Source organism: Muntiacus reevesi, chromosome 6, assembly GCF_963930625.1.
Source record: "Muntiacus reevesi chromosome 6, mMunRee1.1, whole genome shotgun sequence".
Classification (NCBI taxonomy): Eukaryota; Metazoa; Chordata; class Mammalia; order Artiodactyla; family Cervidae; genus Muntiacus; species Muntiacus reevesi.
This window is the reverse complement of record NC_089254.1, coordinates 60,979,654-61,004,273: the sequence shown is the minus strand read 5'-3', so window position 1 is coordinate 61,004,273 and position 24,620 is coordinate 60,979,654. Positions and strand designations below refer to the sequence as shown.

The 24,620-nt window shown below is 42.3% G+C and overlaps 1 protein-coding gene across 1 annotated transcript in view; it reads right to left on the bottom strand.

The window, feature by feature from the left end:
- PDE1C (phosphodiesterase 1C) overlaps positions 1-24,620 on the bottom strand; it is a 502,728-nt gene that overhangs the window by 369,946 nt on the left and 108,162 nt on the right. The window contains exon 3 of the mRNA XM_065939408.1: positions 21,046-21,217. Within this exon, the coding sequence (XP_065795480.1) occupies positions 21,046-21,217 (172 nt within the window). The remainder of the gene's footprint in view (positions 1-21,045; positions 21,218-24,620) is intronic.

Here is a 24,620-nt window from a genome sequence, read left to right as displayed (position 1 = left end):
TTCAGTATTCCCATCTGTAAAATGAGCATACTAGTAGTAGTACCTATCTCAAAAGATTATCATAAGGATTAAAAGAACATTTAGCATAGAGCCAAGTCCTTAGTGAGAACCATAAAAGGTCACAGTTTCCTCCATTTGCAGTATTGGTTAATCATCTCCTAGTATCAGGGGACAAACATTTGCACTTCACCAAGCACTGTGCTGAGCTTTACACACTGTACTGTTTTTAATCCTCACAAGAGCCACGAAGTATAACTATGATTGTTTCCATTCTACACATGAGGAAACTAATGCTGAGGCAAGGGGCTGAGAGTTAGGGTTAGGATTAAGTAGTTTGCCTGGCTGACATATGCCAGAGGTCCCAGTGAACCCAGGTCTCTTGGGATCCAAAAACAAAGGGCCTTCCCAGGTGAGGCTCAGATTTAGAGTAAATGTATTTTGGAGAAATCGGTATGTGTCTGTATCTTACTTACTTGTTACGGTTTACTTACTCGGTTAACTGTTCTCTCTGTGGTGCGGGTTCTGCTCTACTCTATGTACATCATTCAAACCAGGATTTTCTCTTCCCTCTCTCTTTTGCCTCCAACTCCTCCCCCCAGTAACAATTTCTGACTCTAGTCTCTGTGCTCCTGTTTCCAGACAGGGGTTAGGGAGTGGGGTGGAAAGCACACAGGCTTTGGGGCCAAAAGAATGCAGGTTTAACTTTGGCCCTGCTCCTTCTCAGTTGCATGCCCTTGGGCAAGCCATTTGATTCCTCTGAATCTCACTTTGCTTGTGTGGGCTTCCCTGGTGGTTCAGATGGTAAAGAGTCTGCCTGCAATGCAGGAGACTCGGGTTCGATCCCTGGGTTGGGAAGATGCCCTGGAGGAGAGAATGGCAACCCACTCTAGTATTCTTGCCTGGAGAATCCCATGGACAGAGGAGCCTGGCCGGCTACAGCCCGTGGGGTCACATAGAGTCGGACATGACTGAACAACTAACACACACTTTGCTTGTATGTAAAAGAGAGATGATATTGACATCTACCAGGAGCCGATCAAAAAGTGACTGTACTGCTCCTGTGAGTACTATGTCATCGAAAGACACAAAAGTCATCAGCAGTGGCACTGTATGGCTTCAATGAAAGGACAAGGTATCTTGAAAAAAAATTATTAATAATAGTCAATTCAGAGGAGCCAAGATGGCGGAGAAGTAGGACGGGGAGACCACTTTCTCTCCTACAAATTCATCAAAAGAATAACTGAACACAGAGCAAACTTCACAAAACAACTTCTAATCGCTAGCTGAGGTCATCAGGCGCCCAGAAAAGCAGCCCGTTGTGCTGTATAGTTGGAGAAGTCCTGAGACTACAGGAAGAATAAAACTGAAATCCAGAGGCAGGAGACTTAAGCCCAAAACCTGAGAACACCAGAAAACTCCTGACTACACGGAACTTTAAGTAATAAGTGACTGTCCAAAAGCCTCCATACCTACACTGAAACCAACCACCACCCAAGAGCCAATAAGTTTTAGAGCAAGACATACCACGCAAATTCTCCAGCAACGCAGGAACATAGCCCTGAACGTCAACATACAGGCTACCCAAGGTCACACCTAACACATAGACCCATCTCAAAACTCATTACTGGGCACTCCATTGCTCTCCAAAGAGAAGAAATCAAGTTCCACGCACCAGAACACTGATGCAAGCTTCCCTAACCAGGAAACCTTGACAAGCCAATCGTCTAACCCCAACCACTGGGTAAAACCTCCACAATAAAAAGGAACCACAGACCTCCAGAATATAGAAAGCCCACTCCAGACACAGCAATCTAAACAAGATGAAAAGGCAGAGAAATACCCAACAGGTAAAGGAACTTATGAAAAATGCCCACCAACTCAAACAAAAGAGGAGGAGATAGGGAATCTACCTGAAAAAGAATTTAGAATAATGATAATAAAAATGACCCAAAATCTTGAAAACAAAATGGAGTTACAGATAAATAGCCTGGAGACAAAGATTGAAAAGATGCAAGAAATGTTTAATAAAGACCTAGAAGAAATAAAAAAGAGTCAATTAAAAATGAATAATGCAATGAATGAGATCTAAAACACTCTGGAGGGAACCAAGAGTAGAATAACGGAGACAGAAGATAGGATAAGTGAGGTAGAAGATAAAATGGTGGAAATAAATGAAGCAGAGAGGGAAAAAGAAAAAAGGATCAAAAGAAATGAGGACAACATCAGGGACCTCTGGGACAATGTGAAACGCCCCAACATTCGAATCATAGGAGTCCCAGAAGAAGAAGACAAAAAGAAAGGCCATGAGAAAATACTCGAGGAGATAATAGCTGAAAACTTCCCTAAAATGGGGAAGGAAATAGTCACCCAAGTCCAAGAAACCCAGAGAGTCCCAAACAGCATAAACCCGAGGCGAAACATCCCAAGACACATATTAATCAAATTAACAAGATCAAACACAAAGAACAAATACTAAAAGCAGCAAGGGAGAAACAACAAATAACACACAAAGGGATTCCCATAAGGATAACATCTGATCTATCAATAGAAACCCTCCAGGCCAGAAGGGAATGGCAGGACATACTGAAAGTAATGAAAGAGAATAACCTTTAACCTAGATTACGGTACCCAGCAAGGATCTCATTTAGATATGAAGGAGAATTCAAAAGCTTTACAGACAAGCAAAAGCTGAGAGAATTCAGCACCACCAAACCAGCTCTTCAACAAATGCTAAAGGATCTTCTCTAGACAGGAAATGCAGAAAGGTTGTATAAACGTGAACCCAAAACAACAAAGTAAATGGCAACGGGACCATACCTATCAATAATTACCTTAAATGTAAATGGGTTGAATGCCCCAACCAAAAGACAAAGATTGGCTGAATGGATACAAAAACAAGACCCCTATATATGCTGTCTACAAGAGACCCACCTCAAAACAAGAGACACATACAGACTAAAAGTGAAGGGCTGGAAAAAAATATTTCACCCAAATGGAGACCAAAAGAAAGCAGGAGTCGCAATACTCATATCAGATAAAATAGACTTTCAAATAAAGGATGTGAAAAGAGACAAAGAAGTACACTACATAATGATCAAAGGATCAATCCAAGAAGAAGATATAACAGTTATAAATATATATGCACCCAACATAGGAGCACCGCAATATGTACGGCAAACGCTAACGAGTATGAAAGAGGAAATTAATAGTAACACAATAATAGTGGGAGACTTTAATACCCCACTCACAACTATGGATAGATCAACTAAACAGAAAATTAACAAGGAAACACAAACCTTAAATGACACAATGGACCAGCCAGACCTAATTGATATCTATAGGACATTTCACCCCAAAACAATCAACTTCACCTTTTTCTCAAGTGCACACGGAACCTTCTCCAGAATAGATCACATCCTGGGCCATAAATCTGGTCTTGGAAAATTCAAAAAAACTGAAATCATTCCTGTCATCTTTTCTGACCACAGTGCAGTAAGATTAGATCTCAATTACAGGAAAAAAATTTGTTAAAAATTCAAACATACGGAGGCTAAATAACACGCTTCTGAATAACCAACAAATCATAGAAGAAATAAAAAAAGAAATCAAAATATGTATAGAAATGAATGAAAATGAAAACACAACAACCCAAAACCTATGGGACACTGTAAAAGCAGTGCTAAGGGGAAGGTTCATAGCATTACAGGCTTACATCAAGAAACAAGAAAAAAGTCAAATAAATAACCTAACTCTACACCTAAAGCAATTAGAGAAGGAAGAAATGAAGAACCCCAGGGTTAGCAGAAGGAAAGAAATCTTAAAAATTAGGGCAGAAATAAATGCAAAAGAAACTAAAGAGACCATAGCAAAAATCAACAAAGCTAAAAGCTGGTTTTTTGAAAAAATAAACAAAATTGACAAACCATTAGCAAGACTCGTTAAGAAACAAAGAGAGAAGAACCAAATTAACAAAATTAGAAATGAAAATGGAGAGATCACAACAGACAACACTGAAATCCAAAGGATCATAAGAGACTACTACCAGCAGCTCTATGCCAATAAAATGGACAACATGGATGAAATGGACAAATTCTTAGAAAACTATAACTTTCCAAAACTGAACCAGGAAGAAATAGAAGATCTTAACAGACCCATCACAAGCAAGGAAATCGAAACTGTAATCAAAAATCTTTCAGCAAACAAAAGCCTGAACCAGATGGCTTCACAGCTGAATTCTACCAAAAATTTAGAGAAGAGCTAACACCTATCTTACTCAAACTCTTCCAGAAAATTGCAGATGAAGGTAAACTTCCAAACTCATTCTATGAGGCCACCATCACCCTAATTCCAAAACCAGACAAAGATGACACAAAAAAAGAAAACTACAGGCCAATATCACTGATGAACATAGATGCAAAAATCCTTAACAAAATTCTAGCAAACAGAATCCAACAACATATTAAAAAAGTCATACACCATGACCAAGTGGGCTTTATCCCAGGAATGCAAGGATTCTTTAATATCCACAAATCAATCAATGTAATACACCACATTAACAAACTGAGAGATAAAAACCATATGATTATCTCAATAGATGCAGAGAAAGCCTTTGACAAAATTCAACACTCATTTATGATAAAAACTCTCCAGAAAGCAGGAACAGAAGGAACATACCTCAACATAATAAAAGCTATATATGACAAACCCACAGCAAGCATCACCCTCAATGGTGAAAAATTGAAAGCATTTCCCCTGAAAGCAGGAACAAGACAAGGGTGTCCACTCTCACCACTACTATTCAACATAGTGTTGGAAGTTTTGGCCACAGCAATCAGAGCAGAAAAAGAAGTAAAAGGAATCCAGATAGGAAAAGAAGAAGTGAAACTCTCACTGTTTGCAGATGACATGATCCTCTACATAGAAAACCCTAAAGACTCTTCCAGAAAATTACTAGAGCTAATCAATGAATATAGTAAAGTTGCAGGATATAAAATTAACACACAGAAATCCCTTGCATTCCTATATACTAACAATGAAAAAACAGAAAGAGAAATTAAGGAAACAATACCATTCACCATTGCAACAAAAAGAATAAAATACTTAGGAGTATATCTACCTAAAGAAACAAAAGACCTATACACAGAAAACTATAAAACACTGATGAAAGAAATCAAAGAGGACACAAACAGATGGAGAAACATACCGTGTTCATGGATTGGAAGAATCAATATTGTCAAAATGGCTATTCTACCCAAAGCAATCTATAGATTCAATGCAATCCCTATCAAGCTACCAACGGTATTTTTCACAGAACTAGAACAAATAATTTCACAATTTGTATGGAAATATAAAAAACCTCAAATAGCCAAAGTAATCTTGAGAAAAAAGAATGGAACTGGAGGAATCAACCTGCCTGACTTCAGACTCTACTACAAAGCCACAGTCATCAAGACAGTATGGTACTGGCACAAAGAGAGAAATATAGATCAATGGAACAGAATAGAAAGCCCAGAGATAAATCCACGAACTTATGGACACCTTATCTTTGACAAAGGAGGCAAGGATATGCAATGGAAAAAAGACAACCTCTTTAACAAGTGGTGCTGGGAAAACTGGTCAACCACTTGTAAAAGAATGAAACTAGAACACTTTCTAACACCATACACAAACATAAACTCAAAATGGATTAAAGATCTAAATGTAAGACCAGAAACTATAAAACTCCTAGAGGAGAACATAGGCAAAACCCTCTCCGACATAAATCTCAGCAAGATCCTCTATGACCCACCTCCCAGAATATTGGAAATAAAAGCAAAACTAAACAAATGGGACCTAATGAAACTTAAAAGCTTTTGCACTACATAGGAAACTATAAGTAAGGTGAAAAGACAGTCCTCAGATTGGGAGAAAATAAAAGCAAGTGAAGAAACAGACAAAGGATTAATCTCAAAAATATACAAGCAACCCCTGAAGCTCAATTCCAGAAAAATAAATGACCCAATCAAAAAATGGGCCAAAGAACTAAACAGACATTTCTCCAAAGAAGACATACAGATGGCTAACAAACACATGAAAAGATGCTCAACATCACTCATTATTAGAGAAATGCAAATCAAAACCACAATGAAGTACCATTACACGCCAGTCAGGATAGCTGCTATCCAAAAGTCTACAAGCAATAAATGCTGGAGAGGGTGTGGAGAAAAGGGAACCCTCTTACACTGTTGGTGGGAATGCAAACTAGTACAGCCACTATGGAAAACAGTGTGGGGATTTCTTAAAAAACTGGAAATAGAACTGCCATATGACCCAGCAATCCTACTTCTGGGCATACCCACTGAGGAAACCAGATCTGAAAGAGACACGTGCACCCCAATCTTCATCGCAGCACTGTTTATAATAGCCAGGACATGGAAGCAACCTAGATGCCCATCAGCAGATGAATGGATAAGGAAGCTGTGGTACATATACACCATGGAATATTACTCAGCCGTTAAAAAGAATTCATTTGAATCAGTTCTAATGAGATGGATGAAACTGGAGCCCATTATACAGAGTGAAGTAAGCCAGAAAGATAAAGAACATTACAGCATACTAACACATATATATGGAATTTAGAAAGATGGTAATGATAACTCTATATGCAAAACAGAAAAAGAGACACAGAAGTACAGAACAGACTTTTGAACTCTGTGGGAGAAGGTGAGGGTGGGATGTTTCGAAAGAACAGCATGTATATTATCTATGGTGAAACAGATCACCAGCCCAGGTGGGATGCATGAGTCAAGTGCTCGGGCCTGGTGCACTGGGAAGACCCAGAGGAATCGGGTAGAGAGGGAGGTGGGAGGGGGGATTGGCATGGGGAATACATGTAACTCTAAGGCTGATTCATATCAATGTATGACAAAACCCACTGAAATGTTGTGAAGTAATTAGCCTCCAACTAATAAAAAAAAAAAAAGAAAAAGAAAAAAAAGAAATAAATAAAGTTTTTGTCATCTTCTTTCATGCAAAAAAAATAATAATAATAGTCAATTCAAAGTTGTTAGATAAGAGCACCATCCCACTCAATCTAAGGGCTGGAATTGCTGGAAGAAGTCCCAGTGAAAGGGGGACCCAGGGCTCCTCTTCTGGGACAGTTCATTAAGAGTCAAGGAGTCTGAACCTTACTTTGCTTGTATGGGCTTGCCTGCTGGTTCAGACAGTAGAGTCAGCCTGCAATGCAAGAGAGCCAGTGTTTCCATTTCTAGTTGCCTGCCCTTGGGGATACAGCTTAAAATATGGGAATTTCTAGCTGCATGAGAATTTTTACCAAAGCATTCCTGTAAAGAATGAAAAACTTGGAGATAACCTAAACATCCAACATATATTCACACAGACATACACGCGCATGCACATTATGTGGCAACTTAGGAAAATGCTTAAAATATTCAGTGAAAAAAATTAGGATATGAAACTGTATCCACACTATAATTATGACGATAAGAAGAAAGCTTAGTTATAAAGACTTCAGGAAGAATGCCAAAATGACAGCAGGGATTGTATTCAGGTTTTTTTGTTTTTTTTTTCTTTTACCCTTCATCAAATGTTCAACAAGGTAAGTATATTATTTTTATGACAAAACTTCATCCTACAACAGACGAATAAAGGACTGGTGACTAAGACACTGAGGCAAGGTCCCACAGTGAGTTTACTCAGAACGTGGTGAAAACATGTCAGCCACTGAAACCACAGCAAAAGTAGTCAGTGCCCAGCAGCCTTCTGAAAACTTCCACCCATCACATTCCCCAGAGAAAACACACACATCGCCTGCATTCTGTTAAATTGGATTTTGGAGAAACACAACATAAGGGACATTTGGTGACACTTCAGCTATCTAAAATGGCACAGACATATGGCATCTCAAGGGGTGGGAGAGCTCATTCAGTGATGATTCCAGAACTCCAGACATCCGCTCCAGATACTATAATACTAAATACTATAAGGATAAGGGGGCAAAGTCTACCTGGCAACCATGGTCAGGAAAGGCCCTGATGCTCATTAGAAAAATGGTGCCCTGTGGAAGCAGCATACACCAAGGCAATGTGGACGTAGGAGAAGGCAGGAAGGGAGAGGAGGCTGAAGGGGAGCCCGCAGGCAGAACAGTGGTCCCCAGGCCTGCAGCACTCCACAAAACCAAAGAAGCTTTCAAACCACACAGCTCTCTGGGCCCCGCCCCAGGGATGCTGGTTTAAGCAGTCATGAGTATACTGTGCAGCTTGGATAAAGAACCACTGAAATAGAAAATAGATAATAAATCTGAAGAGAATAGAGATTACTAAGTGCAGTAAAAGACAAGGTTTTCAACTGAGAGAAAATGAAACTACAGTACACAGGGAATTCATCTGTGGTTGCTCCTGATGCCACTGATGTCGTTCATTAGAAAGGGGAAATCATTTTGGAATTTGTTTGGTTTACTTTATCTTAGATCACTCTCTCACACATACATACACCCACCCCTCAAAAAGTTGAGCTTGAGTCAAATAACTGAATTCTCAGTACTAAAGGACACATCTAGTGATTAATAATTTATCATTTAAGCTACAATTAATTGAGATTTGGGACTACATTAGATTTTTTTTAATCTTTTTTTAAATGACTGTAAACACACAATAAGTTGCAAAAACAGTACAAAGTGTTCCCTATACCCATCACCCAGCTTCCACTAATGATAACATCTTACACAACCATAGTGTGTGATCAAAGTCAGGAAGTTGATATGGACACAATACAGTTACCTAAACTACAACCTCACTCAGATTTCGCAAGTTGTTTTGCTAAGTGTTTTTACATACACTTTTCTTATTTCATCTTCCCATCACTACTGTTTCCATTTTGCAGAAAGAAAACTGAGGCCAAGAGAAGTCGAGTAACTTTCCCAAGGTGGTGAGTGACAGAATTGGGATGGAAACTCAGTTTTGCCTGATGCTAAGTCCCAGTTCTAAAACACCTTCGTCTACCAGGTCCCCATACCAGGTTCATGGCCACCATGGTTCACTTGCCAGAGACAGCGCTCTGGAAAGACTGCAGGGGGATGCTAGTGACAAGCTCACTGAAGAGGCCTATGGATAGCAAGTATATGAACCTGCATCCAGGAGAGCAGTGAGTCTTAAGCTTTCCAGTTCTCCAGCCCAGCAGATAAAGCTGCATTTTCAGGCTGAGCTATGTACTACAGGAGGCAGGGACAGGCAGGGAATGAAGCCCAAGCAGGCCAGTTGGTAATGCAGTAAGAGTCAACCCCAGGCATGAGGAAACTGCAGGAAATGAAGGGAGTAGGCTGATGCTGGCACTTCACTGGGAAGCAGGCAAGAAGCAGGAGCCTAGCTGAAAGCAAATCCACACCAGAGAACCCAGAGAATCAGAGAACCCAGACCCACTCCACACTAGACCAGGGAGGCAGTGTGGTCTAGTGGTTATATGTGGGTTCTGGAGCCAGAATGTATGGCTCTGAATCCCACCCAGGCCTACCAACTGGCGGTATGACCTTCAGCAAGTTAACTTCTTTACATCTCAATTTCTTTGCCTGTAAAATGAAAGCAATAAAAACTATAAAATTTCCCAGGGTTGTTGGGAAAATTGAATAGACAGCATGTAAAGCATGTAGAAAGTGCTTGACACAAAAATCTTCAGTCAGGTTAGCTATTGTTATTACATACAATGGGACTAGACAAGAATTAAGAGGAAAATGATAAAAAAAAGAGAGGGCGAGGGTGCCTCAAAGGTCCCCGGTGTCAGAGTGGCTTTTCAGCACTCAAGGACACACATGAGGGACAGTCAGATAAAGTGAACCTCTTCACACAACACAGGGCCTACAGCTAACTGCACATTACCCACTGCTATAAAGCACTTGCTGATACCAGACAGAGTAACACTGCTTGACAAGCACGGCCCCCTTGACTTCTCACATGTACCCCTTGAAGAAACAATTTAATTCTTTTAAACAGGCGAGGAAATTGAGGTTCAGCTTAAATTGCCTGCTCAAGGTCACAGAGCAGATTAGGAATGGAGCTGGGATTAAAATCGGAGCTCAGGCATTCCCACTATACCCATCAGTGATAAGATGCAGTAATTCTTCAGACCATGGGGTTTGGAATAGACATCAGATGCTAGGCTATAAAAGCTGAAAGCAAGGAGCAGCACAACATGGCAGAAAGAGAGGGAAAGAAAAGACCTGGAGACTAGTTAGAAGTCCAGACAATACATTCAAACTCCTTTCTGTGGCTAAGTAACGCCTCCCCCAACACACTACATGTCACTGTCAGCTCAGTTCAGACAATCAGTCATGTCTGATTCTTTGCGACCCCGTGGACTGCAGCACACCAGCCTTCCCTGTCCACCACCAACTCCCAGAGCTTGCTCAAACTCATGTCCATCGAGTCAGTGATGCCATCCAACCATCTCATCCTCTGTCATCCCCTTCTCCTCCTGCCTTCCATCTTTCTCAGGATCAAGGTCTTTTCCAATGAGACAGTTCTTCACATCAGGTGGCCCAAGTATTGGAGCTTCAGCTTCAGCATCAGACCTTCCAATGAACACCCAGGATTGATCTCCTTTAGGATGGACTAGTTGGATCTCCTTGCAGTCCAAGGACTCTCAAGAGTCTTCTCCAACACCACAGATTAAAAGCATCAATTCTTTGGCGCTCAGCTTTCTTTATGGTCCAACTGTCATATCCATACATGACTACTGGAAAAACCACAGATTTGACTAGACAGATCTTTGTTGGCAAAGTAATGTCTCTGCTTTTTAATATGCTGTCTAGGTTCATCACAGCTTTCCTTCCAAGGAGCACGCATCTTTTAATTTCATGGCTGCAGTCACATCTGCAGTGATTTTGGAGCCCAAGAAAGTAAAGTCTCTCAGTGTTTCCATTGTTTCCCCATCTATGTGCCATGAAGTGAAAAACCTGGCTTAAACCTCAACATTCAAAAAACGAAGATCATGGCATCTGGTCCTCTCATTTCATGGCAAATAGATGGGTAAACAATGTCACTCTCACCATGTTGCAATTTCTTATAATTCCAGTGGCACCAACAGATTCAGGTCAAAATACAGCCTTCCATCAAATGAAAGGACCCCATGGAGTCCCTACTGGTAGGACAGGGGATTAGAGCTTGGATTTGCTGATACACTTTACATTCCAAGTCAAACTTATTTCTGCCTCTTAGGGTTGATGCGTTTTACACTAAAGGACTGTCCATACCAACCCCTTTGTATCCTTCCTCTCACAAACGGCCCCCCTGGGCTCCAGGTAGGATGAAGATATAATGGCTCATACAACATTGGATGGAAGAAAAATCCAGAGTCCGTATTGATACTACAATACAGAAAAGGAGCAAGACAAGGAGGAAGGGGAAAACTTATTTATCATCAAGTGCCATTTAATAAATAGAGAGAGAATAATAAAGCCAGAAATTATCATTGATTCAGGCAAGAAACATCAAGTGATGCTAAAACCATTGCATAAAGGTTTTTTAAGAAAGAGATCATCACGCTTCCCTGGTAGCGCACAGGATAAAAATCCACCTGCCAATGCAGGGCACACGGGTTCCATCCCTGGTCGATCCCTGACCCAGGAAGATTCCACATGCCACAGAGCAATTAAGCTCATGCACCACAACTACTAAGCTGCACCTACTGAAGCCCACAAGCCTGTGCTCTACAACAAGAGAAGCCATGCAATGAGAAGCCCATGCACCATAATAGAGTCGCCCCTTCTTGCTGCAACTAGAGAAAGCCCTCACACAGCAACGAAGACCCAGAGCAACCAAAAGTTAATTAATTAATTAATAAAATAAAGAGATTGTCTACATCATCTCAAAGTTATCTCCTCACAGATAACTTATTACCTACAAAGGGCAGACTGTGGACATGTTGGGGCAAACAACCTTAATGAAGTAATCCAAGTTAACATCACCAGTAATGGGACAATCGACAATGCTCTTCCTGTTGCTGCACCAAGGACACGACATCCACATCACTTATATAGTAGTCCTGTCACCACGAATAACCTGAATATATCACAAGGCAACGATCAGACAACTCCAAATGAAGGAACGTTCTGCAGTGCAAAAAACATGAGCCATTTGCTTCAAGATGTTAATGCCATGAAAGACAACTAAAAAACGGCTTCAAATTAAATGAAACTAAAGAGTCATGAAAATCAACCTAACATGTGCTTCAGGAAAGTGTTCTAGATGAGAAAAATGATTGCCATAAAAGACATTATTGGAACATTTGATGAAATCTGAATGTGAGCTATATATCAGAAAATAGTAATATATCAAAGTTAAGCTTCCTGAATTTGGTAAGGACACTGTGTGAGTAAATGGTCTCATTCTTAAGTAATACAAGCTGAAGCTAAAAGGCCACAATGTCTACATGTTAGGGTTAAAAGATTCAGAAAAAACAAAGGTAAATAGATGCTAGACTGATTAGATAGCAAGCAAGCAAGTGACTCTAGGTGGAAAATAGACAGTTGTTCATTTTCCCATGAAGGTTTAAAAATTGTCAAAAATCATTTTTGAAAAACAATATATTTAATAGGTACCTACCTGTTGGCTTAGAGCTAGACACAAAAGCCCAGTTCAGTGCTACCCATGGAAACTAATGACAAAGGAAACTCAACCCTGATGTGGCCAGACATGGTCAAAGATAATAATTAGCAGAACAGTGAAGAAACACAAAATTTAATAAATGTAATTCAGACCCCTCCATATATCCCTTTTCTAATTCTCAATCTGGATCATTTTCAAACAATGAAACTGATGGACAGATCAAGGTTTTGGATCCGTAATCCAAGTTTGCTACTTGATTCATATCTTCCTGTTTCTGACTTGGCAGAATGTGCACAAGTTACACTCTTGGACAGTTTTCACTGTGCCTGCCTCCAAACACTTGACCCCATCACCTGAGCTTTCATGTCTGCAGCTCTTGTTCAAATAACCATCCTTCCCCAACCAAGCTGGCCTCTGGAGTCTAGAGGTAATTCATCTTAGCAAATTCACCTCTAGCCGTACTTAACAGTAATCAATAAATGGGAACAGCTAGACTACAGTTTTGGGGGTGTCTAATCAATAACCATTAGCCACTACTGCATTTAGAAGTAACAGAAAAAAGTAGTCCCTGTTCACATCCATGAGGGAAAACATATTTTCAGAAGTTTCTTCCCCAGGTTTTCCATGCCCTTCCTTCATAGGTGTTTAAACCCCTACTGTTTTCCAGCTCCATTATTCCACCTCTGCTGGAGGCCAGAAAATGTTAGTTTTGATGTGCTGTGTAAAGAGGACCAAGGCATGAAAATATAAATCCTAACACTGTAATTTAATCAGAAAAAAATATGCTGTTTTTTTTCTGCTTCCCCAAAGATCTCTAAAGCCTCCAAAGATCTCTGCCTGGGATAAAACTGAACCTTCTTCTGACGGTAAAAAATGCCCTGCCATATTTGGCCTCAGTTTTACCTTTCCAATACCTCACCCTTTCACATGCCTTAGACACAAATCCACAAATCCAACAGTTTCATCAACACATGTCGTGTTTTCCTGTCTCCTGACCCTGGCTCACACCATTCCTTTTGCTTCCAATTTATGTCCATCATGATTCAGGCTGGTCTGTTTCATGGTTACACCAAGTGCCATTCAACACGGCCACTGATCGCTGTGAGGTCCAGGGGGTGGGGCTATGTACTGGTTCAGTTCACCTCGTGTGGTTCTAGCATCAGGCATGGGATATGACAGCAGAACATGCACTAAACACTTGAATGGGAAGACAGCATCAGTTATGAGAAAGATTCAACGAGAAGGAAACCTTCCTTTCCTGCTAGCAGGGGCAGAAATCCTGCCCTAAGGCTGAAAACGGGAACAAAAATTTCTACGAAATAAAACACAAGGTCACATTATTGTGAAGTTTATAATGTAAGTCAAGGTCCCCCACTGCCGAAGACAGGGACCAATCACCAATCAAGGGATATTCAGACGTGCATTACTTCAGGGCACAGTTTCAAAGAGTTTTGCTTTGTTTCCATTTAGGGAACTTTAATTTTACCACAGAAAATTAGGTAAAGTCATTCATCACTGAAAGTTTGTAAGGCATAACATATGGGGCTTTTCAGGTAGTTCCCAGGGTAGGGGCCCCTATCAGTTAGGTCAATCTGTCTCTTTACCTCATCCGCCATCAAGACCTAGCCCAAGGCCTGCTCCCAGGGAGGAGGGTGTTATAACATAAGAGATGCAGGGAGCCAGAGGCCCAGTTTTTCACACTTGGGGGATTATAGGGCGAAAGAAAACCAAGGCAGACAAGGCAGGGGTGAGACTTCATCTTCTCTTTCTAGAGGGACATCCACCCATTAAGTAGAAGGTCCACATTTGTGGCCAGTAGAGTCAGGTAGAGGAAGACTGGGTTTTAGTTTCCCAAATTGTCTCTTGGGTTCTGTGTGGTTTGGACAGGCCCCAGAGGTCCCCACAAGCTCCTGAGGCCGAACCTCAGAAGTTACCTGAAATCATGACTGGGAAGTTAGCTCATGAGGTTGACATGGGGCCCAAGTAGCCAAGGACTAAACACCAGACCATCTGACCCAGAAGCACCTGAGAATCATGACCAGACTTCAGTTGGCTACAAAGCGCTGCCAGAGAGAGAAGGAAGGCCTTCCTTCATTTAGAGAGAACTTCAGGGATTCCTTGTACACTTCTGGTCTCTGTGTGACCATGACAGATGTTCCTGTTGCTCATGAGGAAGCATGGGAGGCTGACCCAGACTGCACACTGGCAGAGCGATGGAGACGCAGGCTACAGGAGGATCCCAGCCCCTCCCCCGCCAAACAGTTCTGAAGACACCTCTCCCCACCACGCCTCTCAGTGGGATTATCCTCAGATGACTGACTTACACTTCGCTAAATGTGCTGCCAAAGGTTATTCTGCTTTAGGCATATACTGAGGGGTTGAGAACACCCACATGAGCACCATTTGTGTTGATGAAAACCTGGCTTCCCCAATAGCCTGATGAGAAAGTGTCTGGCTTGAAAAAGGATGTGCTCTCAAGTGGCAGTTAGCCCTGGAGACTGGTCCACTGGCTGGCAAACCATCTATACAATGTCCAGCATTCTTCCACATCTCCCTGTACAAATGAAACAATTATATTTGGGGTATAATTTTAAATGCTCCCTTCTTGGGCTGTAGTTTCTTTAGTTAATCTCAGTGTTTTAACAAAGTCCCTAATGAGCAATAAAAGTACAAAACACTAGAAAAAAAATTGCCGCCTGCCCCACGTTCATCTCACTACTAAAGCCCATGGGGAAGATGCAGCATCAAATATAAAATATAAAATCAAGTAGAGAAACTGGCTCAGGATTTCTAGGCCAGTAACCTGGAAGCTGTGCCCACTGCACAGAGCGAGCAGTGGTGGGCTAGTTGAGGATCACAGCATAGTGGGAGACTGCCTCAGCCGGGGCCCTCGAAGAAGCAAGTGCCAAGGATTAAATATGCAAAGAATTTATCAGGGGGAAACACCTGAAAGAGGAAATGGGCAAGGAGTCAGGGAGGTAGGGAAAGGTGAGATGCAGATCTGACTCCCAGTGAAGTAGAGAAGGAGGAAGGCTGGGTGGCAGCCTCTTAGATCACAGTGCAATTCTAAAGAAAGTTCACGGAGGTCATTGAGGAGCTCTCAAGCAGATGTCCTTGTCAGAGGAGACCCATGTCTCCCAGGAATGGTCACCCTTAGGACCCCTGGCACTCTCAGTCATTGGCTGAAAGTGCCCTTAAGAAATACAGACGGAGCCATCACAGGGACAAATATCCTCATGCAGAAGCCAGGGCCATTGGTGAAGCACATTCCCTGTGGTCAGAGATAGGAAAGGTGCATTCATAAGGCCACCACAGAGACAAACTCCCTCTTTCCCAAAATACCAATGGAAGGACTAGGGAGAATGCAGGTGGAAGTGTCTACTTAATATATGCTTTGTCAATTTCCAACACTGAAAAAATTGTGTATAAAAACTTGCTTATAAAGAAAAGCTTAAATATCAATATCTCCCTTGTGGGAAGGCAAAGTTGCAACAGAAACTCTACTGAGTTTTTAAAAAAAAATCAGAATTCATTATTTCATTTTTCCCCTTTACAGACTGAGCAAGAGTCTACTGCTTAGGATTAGTGAAGACTAGAGAAGAAAAATGTCAACTCCCAGGAGGGAGCATAAGTCACAGAAGTTGGGGTCCCCGAAGTTCCCAGTGGGTTACCAATATATGGTGATAGAGAAAGACATGTGAGCAGACTTCCTATGAGCTAATTGGGAATTTTAACCCATGACTCATCCCAGGATGGGGTCCAAAGCTACAGGGGATGCTACCCCATGCCACACTGTATCACCAACCAGATTGCACATTTCCTGAAAGTAATCAAGTCAGAAACTGGCTTCTTGGCCACAGGCCCTGGTGGAAAAATGACTGCCAAAAGCCGGAATGAGGATGAGTTCAAAAATGTAATTCTGCAATGAAAGCGTAATCCATTAAATGGGATCTGACAAGGCCTTAATCTCATCTGTGGCCAAGGGTGTTGGCTCAATGTAATTCTGCTCTCTGGAACATATTCTCAATAAGCTATGTATAGAATCAGCAACACTGTTGCCAGAACCCAAATAAGTCCATTCAATGTGGGAAGAGAAGCTCATCAAGCCCCCAGTGATTCTCCAGGGAGTGAACATGCTCTTCTTCCAAATGCAAAATTCCCCAAACCCGGCAACTCTGCCTATGTTGAGTCACATAATTCAAGGTAAGCACTAATAACTGAGATGGCCAATGCACTGGTTGGCTTCAGAATCTCCACGACTGCCCACAAAGGCAACACCAGTGGCTAGTCTTGCTCACAAAGTACCTATTAGGCCCATATTCCCAGCCTGGGGCTCACTGCACAGTCCAGTCACCGAAGAAGGGGTCAAGGTGTGGAGGATCAATCCACTCCTAAAGAGGGTTTTGAAAAGTGGGAGAGAGAAGGAATTAAGGTCTGTCTTATTCATCATTCACTTAATCCTAGCTATAGGGCCCAAGGTCATTATGTTGCTATTTCACTATTTCCATTTGTAAAATAAGGCAACTGAGAATCAAAACCATAACTCAAACCACATAGTTTAGAAGACAGTGTGCAAATTCATGCCTGTGGTATTCCAAAGCCCATGCCTCACTCCTCAGAGGGTGATCCTTAGACCATCACGTTACTTGGGAGCTTGATAGATTCACAGGCTACAACCCATATCTAATGAATGTGGATCTGCATTTAATAAGATTCCTCAAGGAATTTGTTGGACACAAAGTTTGTCTTAAAGGGCTCCTACCCAAGAAGAATAAGTGGATTAAAAATATAAATTTGGACTAGAAAAAGGATTTAATGCAATAGAACAGGGTCAGTCTCATAGGATAAGCCTCACTACATATCCAAATTGCATATCCAAATTAGTAGAGCCAATCATGCCATCTTTATTTCACCAACAGCAAACCCAGAAGCAGGAAAGTCAACGTGACGTGGTGATAGTAGAACACATTGGAGAGGGTAAGGCTTTGGAAGCAGGCAGACTGGATTGAAATTTCCAGCTCTGCCTCCTGCTGGATGACTCTAGGTAAGTTAATTGATCTCTCTAAGACTCAGTTTCATGACCTGTACAACTGGAATAGCAAAACTCACCTTGTCTGTATTTGAGAAAATTAAATGAGCAGACAAATGTACGGTTCCTAGACACAGTCGATGCTCAATAAACATTGGTTTCCTTGACTTTCACTACAATCTGGGCCGGGTCCCACCTTTGCAAATATGCACACTAGAAGCTGGGGAGAAAAAGGATGCTCAGCAGCCAGCTCTTTCCTGTTCCCTTGGGTCCTCTGGTGGTAATTCCTGAGGTTCCTGTCACTAAACAGACTGGCTGGACCAGTCTGTCTTCCTTAAGCTCCAGTTTCAGCATATTCTCTCATCTCTTTTAAGAAAACCCTGAGGAGAACAAGGTTCAAAGGAACAAGGGTGAGGACAGGCATCTGGGGTACAGTTCCCAGCAGTGTGTACTTCCCAAACAATGCAGTCTTTTTATTTAGTTATGGTTCCTGCTTTCTTCTTCTCATAAGTCTCGGTCTTAAGACTTTTTCATGCCAGAGGCTTCATGAGCTTTCAGAGCCCACAGTGTCTGCACCTGGAGCCACAAAACCCAAGTCTGATATAATTCACACTGTTTGTATCACTCAAAGGCGGGGAGGAGCAGGAGACAGCTGCCAACCACTGCCTGCAGGTGTGGCCCCAGCCGCTGCCTGGGGAGGATGCCCCCACCTACCACGTACACTCGTTACAGAGGCTGATGGAAGAGGTGCCCTTGGGACAGAGCATCTCCTGTAGAAGGAAGCAGCTGAGCGTCAGGGGCCCAATGAGGGTCCCTTGGTCTGATTCCCTCAGGAACAACTCCAGCACTGATAAATAGGCATTTCCTTGCCCAGGCAGAAAAAAAATGACCATATTTTGTGGCCCCAAATTTCTAAATGCCCTCCATGTGTGAAGAAGGAGAAAGAGAAGAGAGTAAGCAAAGTTACCCCTTACCCCGTGTTGCTCAGTGGTAACACTCCTGCAGGGAAGCTATGAGGGCAGATGATGCCAACTCATGAGAACCACGTGCTCCTCCACAGTAAACACACCTCTGCAGAACTGGGCAGGACGTTCACAGTCACATGCCTGGATCCCTTAACTGGGTGTGGGGTTGTGTCTAAGTGTGTCCAAAGCACACACGCACACATACACACAAGGTATGGTGATTGAGAGGCTCTGAATTTCAGAGTCAGAATAAAGAACCCAACACCTCAATCTCAGCAAAGGAATGACTATACTTAAGTTATCTTAGGGTTGAGAGCACTGATCATGGACGCACCCCTGAAGTTTAGGAGTATAACACACCAGTCTTCCTAGATTTCCCAGATTCACTAACATTGGAGTCAGCAATTCTCACATTTTTTCACTCTGGGAGTAAATGGTGAGGTGGGGGAACACACAGGGATATATTCCTATCAGCATTATTTACAATCCAGCTATAACTCACTCCTTCTCTGAAATCCAAAGGCATACAGAAAGCAAGCAGCATTATTACAAGGGCAACCTTGATCCTGCTCAAATTTATTTCTCAATAAGCAAGCTATTCCCACCTTTGGCTTATAATAATTTACTGCAACAAATCTCACAACTGACGTGACTACCACAGTTAAGGACCACTACATTAGAGAATATTTACCCTCTAACATGACTGTTGGAATCAACGATCTTCCTTGAAAGAAAGGATGGTTTCAGGATAGCACAGAGTTGTATTAAGGAGACCAATAAATGAATAACAAATGCCAGTACCTTTCTGGCTCCCACTGCTGAACAACGGACATATTTACACCTGCTGTGTAAATACGCCTACCACGCCAAAAGCACTACAGAGCGCTACACCAACCACACCAAAGCACTGCAAGGAACCAGAAGTAAATCTTGATCTTAACAAACTTATAACTTAATCTCTTTCTGGAACTGAGACCTTGGCACATAATATAACTAGTGGATCAAAAGATGTTCATGGCCATCAGTACAGTTTCTCTACTAAAGAGACCGGAGGGGATGCAAAGAGAAGGGATGATGGTAATGGAGTTGGGTTAGCAAACAAGATGTTCTCTTCATGAGAGCAACTCTTCAGCTATTCACTGAAGAAGACCATGAACCTGGCTTGGGGTGGAAGGCATAGCTACCAGAAGACAGTATGCAAAGGGGCTGACCCCACCAGAGATGCTTGGCGATGGGAACACACAGACCACAAGAGCCATTCACCCTCCCTCTTCCCCCACAGTCACTTGCAGAGAATTGCAGGTTCATTCTCTCTACTTGAGTGGGTTTTATTTTATTTAAAACTCACAATGCAGTAACCAAACCTTTATGAGGAATAAGAAAAGCGTTTGCCTTGCAATTCTAGTCCCGCCACTGCATCAGTCACGTTATATAAAGAAGTCCAACCCCCTATTCATCACTCCTTTTCAGAACTCATCCATAATTCAATCCACACTAAGAACCTTCGCACAATGAAATGGCTTTTACTGGGTGATTACATACATCACCTGCATGCAAAGGAGAGCACAGTTTTCAAATATATTTCCTGGAGTCCAAATCTTGTCTGATTTGTCGATGAGGGAAGAAAAGGGAAGTTCATGCATTCTACTAGCCATGTGGAGGGTATGAAAGTCTTATACAATGCAAAGAAAAATGAAAGCAGTAAAATTAGGATGACAAGGGAAGGGGGGAAGGAAGGCAGGCTGGCAAAATCATTAAATCTTCATTTCTGATAGCAGTATGACTATGTATTTCAAAAGCGAGTTGAAAAGACCCACTGAGGAAAAAAAATCACTTCTATACCACATCCATGCTCAGACTGATTTTTATTTAATACAGGTGAGACAGTAAAGAGCGCCATTGTGACAAAAGTGGAATACAATATGACAAGAAAATACACGAGGCTTGAGAGAAGAGGATGAATATGAACAGAGTCAGCGGCCACCTGGGAAACCACACAAGAAGATCCCCACTTCACTTCAGGAGCCCACAGCCCTCACATCGCTCACAATCAGAAACCTTCCCCCAGCAAGGGATGCTAAAGGCACCCGCCTGAATTCATTCCCACCACACACTTTTTCTCTGCGTGCTTATCTCCATGCTTCAACCTCCTTTGAAGCAAAAGACTCATTAATTCCATTCAAACTGCCAATATCAGTAAATTCTTTGCCTCAGCATTTAAATGCCAATACCAATTAAGTACCAACAGCAACTTAACTACTGATACAGTCCTCACTACATTCAGGAAATCCAGCCCCAAGTCCAGCGAGCACTAATTCCAACACTACCTCATCAGTTCTAAGTAAGTGCAAAGAAAGGAGGTAATTTTCTGGCCATGCTGACGATGCAGCCAACTGGACTGAAATCACTCCACAAGCAAACAAGAAGGAACAAACTGAGTTGCAATCCACCAAACCTGAAGGACGTTTTCACCAAGGCTTCCGGGCTATCGAGCGGAGGCAGTTCATCAGCAAGGATTTCCTCAGGTGGCCGGGGGTCATGGACAATCGTCGGCCGTGGCTTCTCCTTGACATTCCCTGTGAGCCCGTCAATGAGGGAGTTCCAGAGACAGTTCTGTGACTTAGACCCTGAAGCACGAGGGGAAAAAAAAGGGTGCAGGTGAGTTACCAACCAACTCCCTGTCTTGCCTTGCCCAACTCAGGATCTTCAAAAGCAGAGCAGGAACACTGACATATTTTTGATGATCTCCACCAACATCAGAGGGCTTCAGAAGATTTTAGTCAGGCAACTGATGGAGTAACCAGGATTTTTTAAATTTATATACAAGAATAGGTTCATACTCTTGAGTATCTTAACACACAGCTAAGTATTACGAATACATATTCTATTACATTTCAGTGGTAATCAACTCTAACTCCTGACAGTTATCAGTACTCACTGATATGTTTATTCAGCAATTGGAAGTATACAAAGGACTACCATTTTAGAGAACAGTAGGATGATCAGACATCTTCTCAGGTGGCAATACTGGTAAAGAACCCGCCTGCCAATGCAGGAGACATAACAGACGCGGGTTCAGTCCCTGGGTCGGGAAGATCCTCTGGAGAAAAGCATGGCAGCCCACTCCAGTATTCTTGCCTGGAGAATCCTATGGACAGAGGAGCCTATAGTCCATGGGGTAACAAAGAGTTGAACACAACTGAAGCAACTTAGCATGCATGCCCTCAGGATGTTCAGACATAAGTCTCCCCACGAATTTATCCTGCCTAAGACCCAAGTTTCAAGACTCTATTCTATGGAGGCACCCACTCCAAAGAGAACCAGAACCCACTATAGGCAGGTTCATTCTTCTGGGAGCTCAAGACTCAAGGAAAACTACACTTAATGTTAACCAATATCCTACCCTAGAAACACTCCAAACATATGAGATGAACATTAAAGGCAGACATGAAGTAGGTACAGTGCCACAAATTAGGGTCTGATCAGCCAGGTAGTCAAGGTCAATATCAACAATGATAAGTTATACTGATATCAGGTACCCTTGATATGATGGGATGAAAATGGCACTTTACCCCCATAGTCTTTCTCCCCACAATATAGAACCCCATGTATTAAGCATGCTTCTAGCTTCTGTAGACTGTTCTGTAAAACACCTGTGTTACACGGATACCCCAGACATGCTCTGTTCTGGAAAACCAGATCACATCCCTGAGTCACCCTGTCTTGGCCTCCTCCCTCCCTCATCTCCCCTAGCCCCAATTCTCCAAGAAGAGTCCCTTCCCAGGGGCATGCTTTTCAGATACAAACCAACCAAACCAGAGCCCGCAGCCCGACACTTCCCTTATCAAGCTTCCATGTCCTGAGCTACTAGCCACCTGCCCCGATGACGCTAGACAGGTACCAGACAGTTCGGGACAGTCCCCATGCCCCAGAGCCCACTGAAATTATTCAGACTAGCCAATCCTAAGCCTGCTTACCCGGCAGAACCATTCCTTACTGCAGAAACCACATAAAGACCCTTGCCGAGAGTTCCTTCCTCCCTCTGTCTCAAGCCAACCCCAGTGCTTCCAGCGTGGCCTCTGCGGTAGAACGTGTACTCCCTCTCGGGGGATCTGTGAAGACTAACAAATTATCTTTTCATGGCAGTCATCCTCTGGCCTGGCCATACCTAAATAATCATAAAAGCTATTAAAACAACCTAGTTATAGGGAAAACATCAAACAAATCTCAACTGAGAGACATTCAGCAAAACATCTGACCAGTATTCCTCAAAACTAGCAAGGTAATCAAAAAACAAGGAAAATCTGAAAAACTGTAAAAACCTAGAAGAACCTAAGAAGATTTGATAACTAAATTTGGTTCCCTGACCAGCTCCTAGAACTCAGAAAGGATATTAGGAAAAACTAAGGAAATTTCAATCAAGCATGTACATTAGTTAATAATAATGTATTATCAATTTTGGCTCATTAACTGTGACAAACATACCATACTCATATAAGAGCTTAATAATAGGGGAAACTGAAAGGGGGTATATGGGAACTCTTTGTACCATCTTTGCAAATTTTATATAGATCTAAAAATATTCTAAAATTAAAATTTATTAAAATACAAATAAATATTTAAAATAAATAATAAAAATGGTTATTAGTTTAAAAGTCTATGAGCAAGTAATTTTTTTAGAGACTGAGGGCATGACTATTACCATTACCCAATTACCATTGGTCAGTGGTTACGCTTCTCTCAGAGGGAAGAAAACCTTTATCTTTGCTCAGATATAATGTCAGGTCTCCAAGTCATGCACCCATGGAACTGTGTCCATGGAGGGGGTTGGCTTTTCCTATCCCATCCATGCAGAAGAAGGATATTTTTGTAATTCATGCAAAGATTCATTATGGGATATGAGGAGGTGTGCGTGGAGGAACAAGGAGCAGTTTCAGCTAAAGTAAAATGCATGTGATGGGTGGGGTAGAGAATAGGCCCATATGCTCACAGGAATGTCTCCCTGACCAGCCATCCACAGCCCACAACATAAGAAATCACCACAGTTTACTGGGCCTGAAGGCTGCAGTTAAGATCAAAAGAACCTCACAAACAGAAGGGAGCATCTCACAAGGATTCCTGAACCTTCACCAAGGGCACGCATGAATCCAAAAACAATCTTTTTTTAAACTTTTTTAAAAAATTTATTAATTTTTGGCTGTGCTGGGTCTTCATTGCTGGGCTTTTTTCTAGTTTCGGTGAGTGCAGGGCTACTCTCTGCTTGTGATGTGCGGGCTTCTTACTGAAATGACTTCTCTTGTTGCAGAGCCCAGGCTCTAGGGCACATGGGCTCAGTAGTTGCAGCTCCCGGGCTCTAGAACACAGGCTAACTAGTTGTGGCCCATGGGCTTAGCTGCTCCATGGTATCTGGGATCTTCCTGGACCTGGGATCGAACCCATGAATCCTGAATTGGTAGGCAGACTCTTAATCACTGAGCCACCACAGAAGTCCTGAAAACAACTCTTTTAATGACCATGGTCACAGCTGGCCTCTTGGGGGGTGTCCCACAACCAAACTGCTTCTGCGTCAATCAGGAGAAAAGTAAAGCACATGAAGGGCAGAAAACAGAGCCCTCAAACTCCTGAAATGCATGACAGCCTTTCCTGAAAGCTGCTTAGAAGTCCTTAACACATATCTTGAGAAGATCTGGACCTATTAATGAAGGTCTGGTCCTGTGTTAACGAAGCTCTGCTTCTAGGAGGGAGATAAAAGCAGAAGCCTGCTTTCTTAAATTTGACCTAAGCGAAGCCTTACAATAAACTCCCTCCCCATGTCCCTTCCTTCTTTCCTTTACTCATTCAGTATGTGTGTGCATGCTCAGTGGCTTAGTTGTGGTCTGACTCTTGGTGACCCTACGGACTGTAGCCCACCAGGCTCCTATGTCCTGGAATTTTCCAGGCAAGAATACTGGAGTGGGTTGCCACTTCCTCCTCCAAGGGATCTTCTCAGCCCAGAAAGCAAATCCATATCTCCTGCGTCTCCTGCATTGG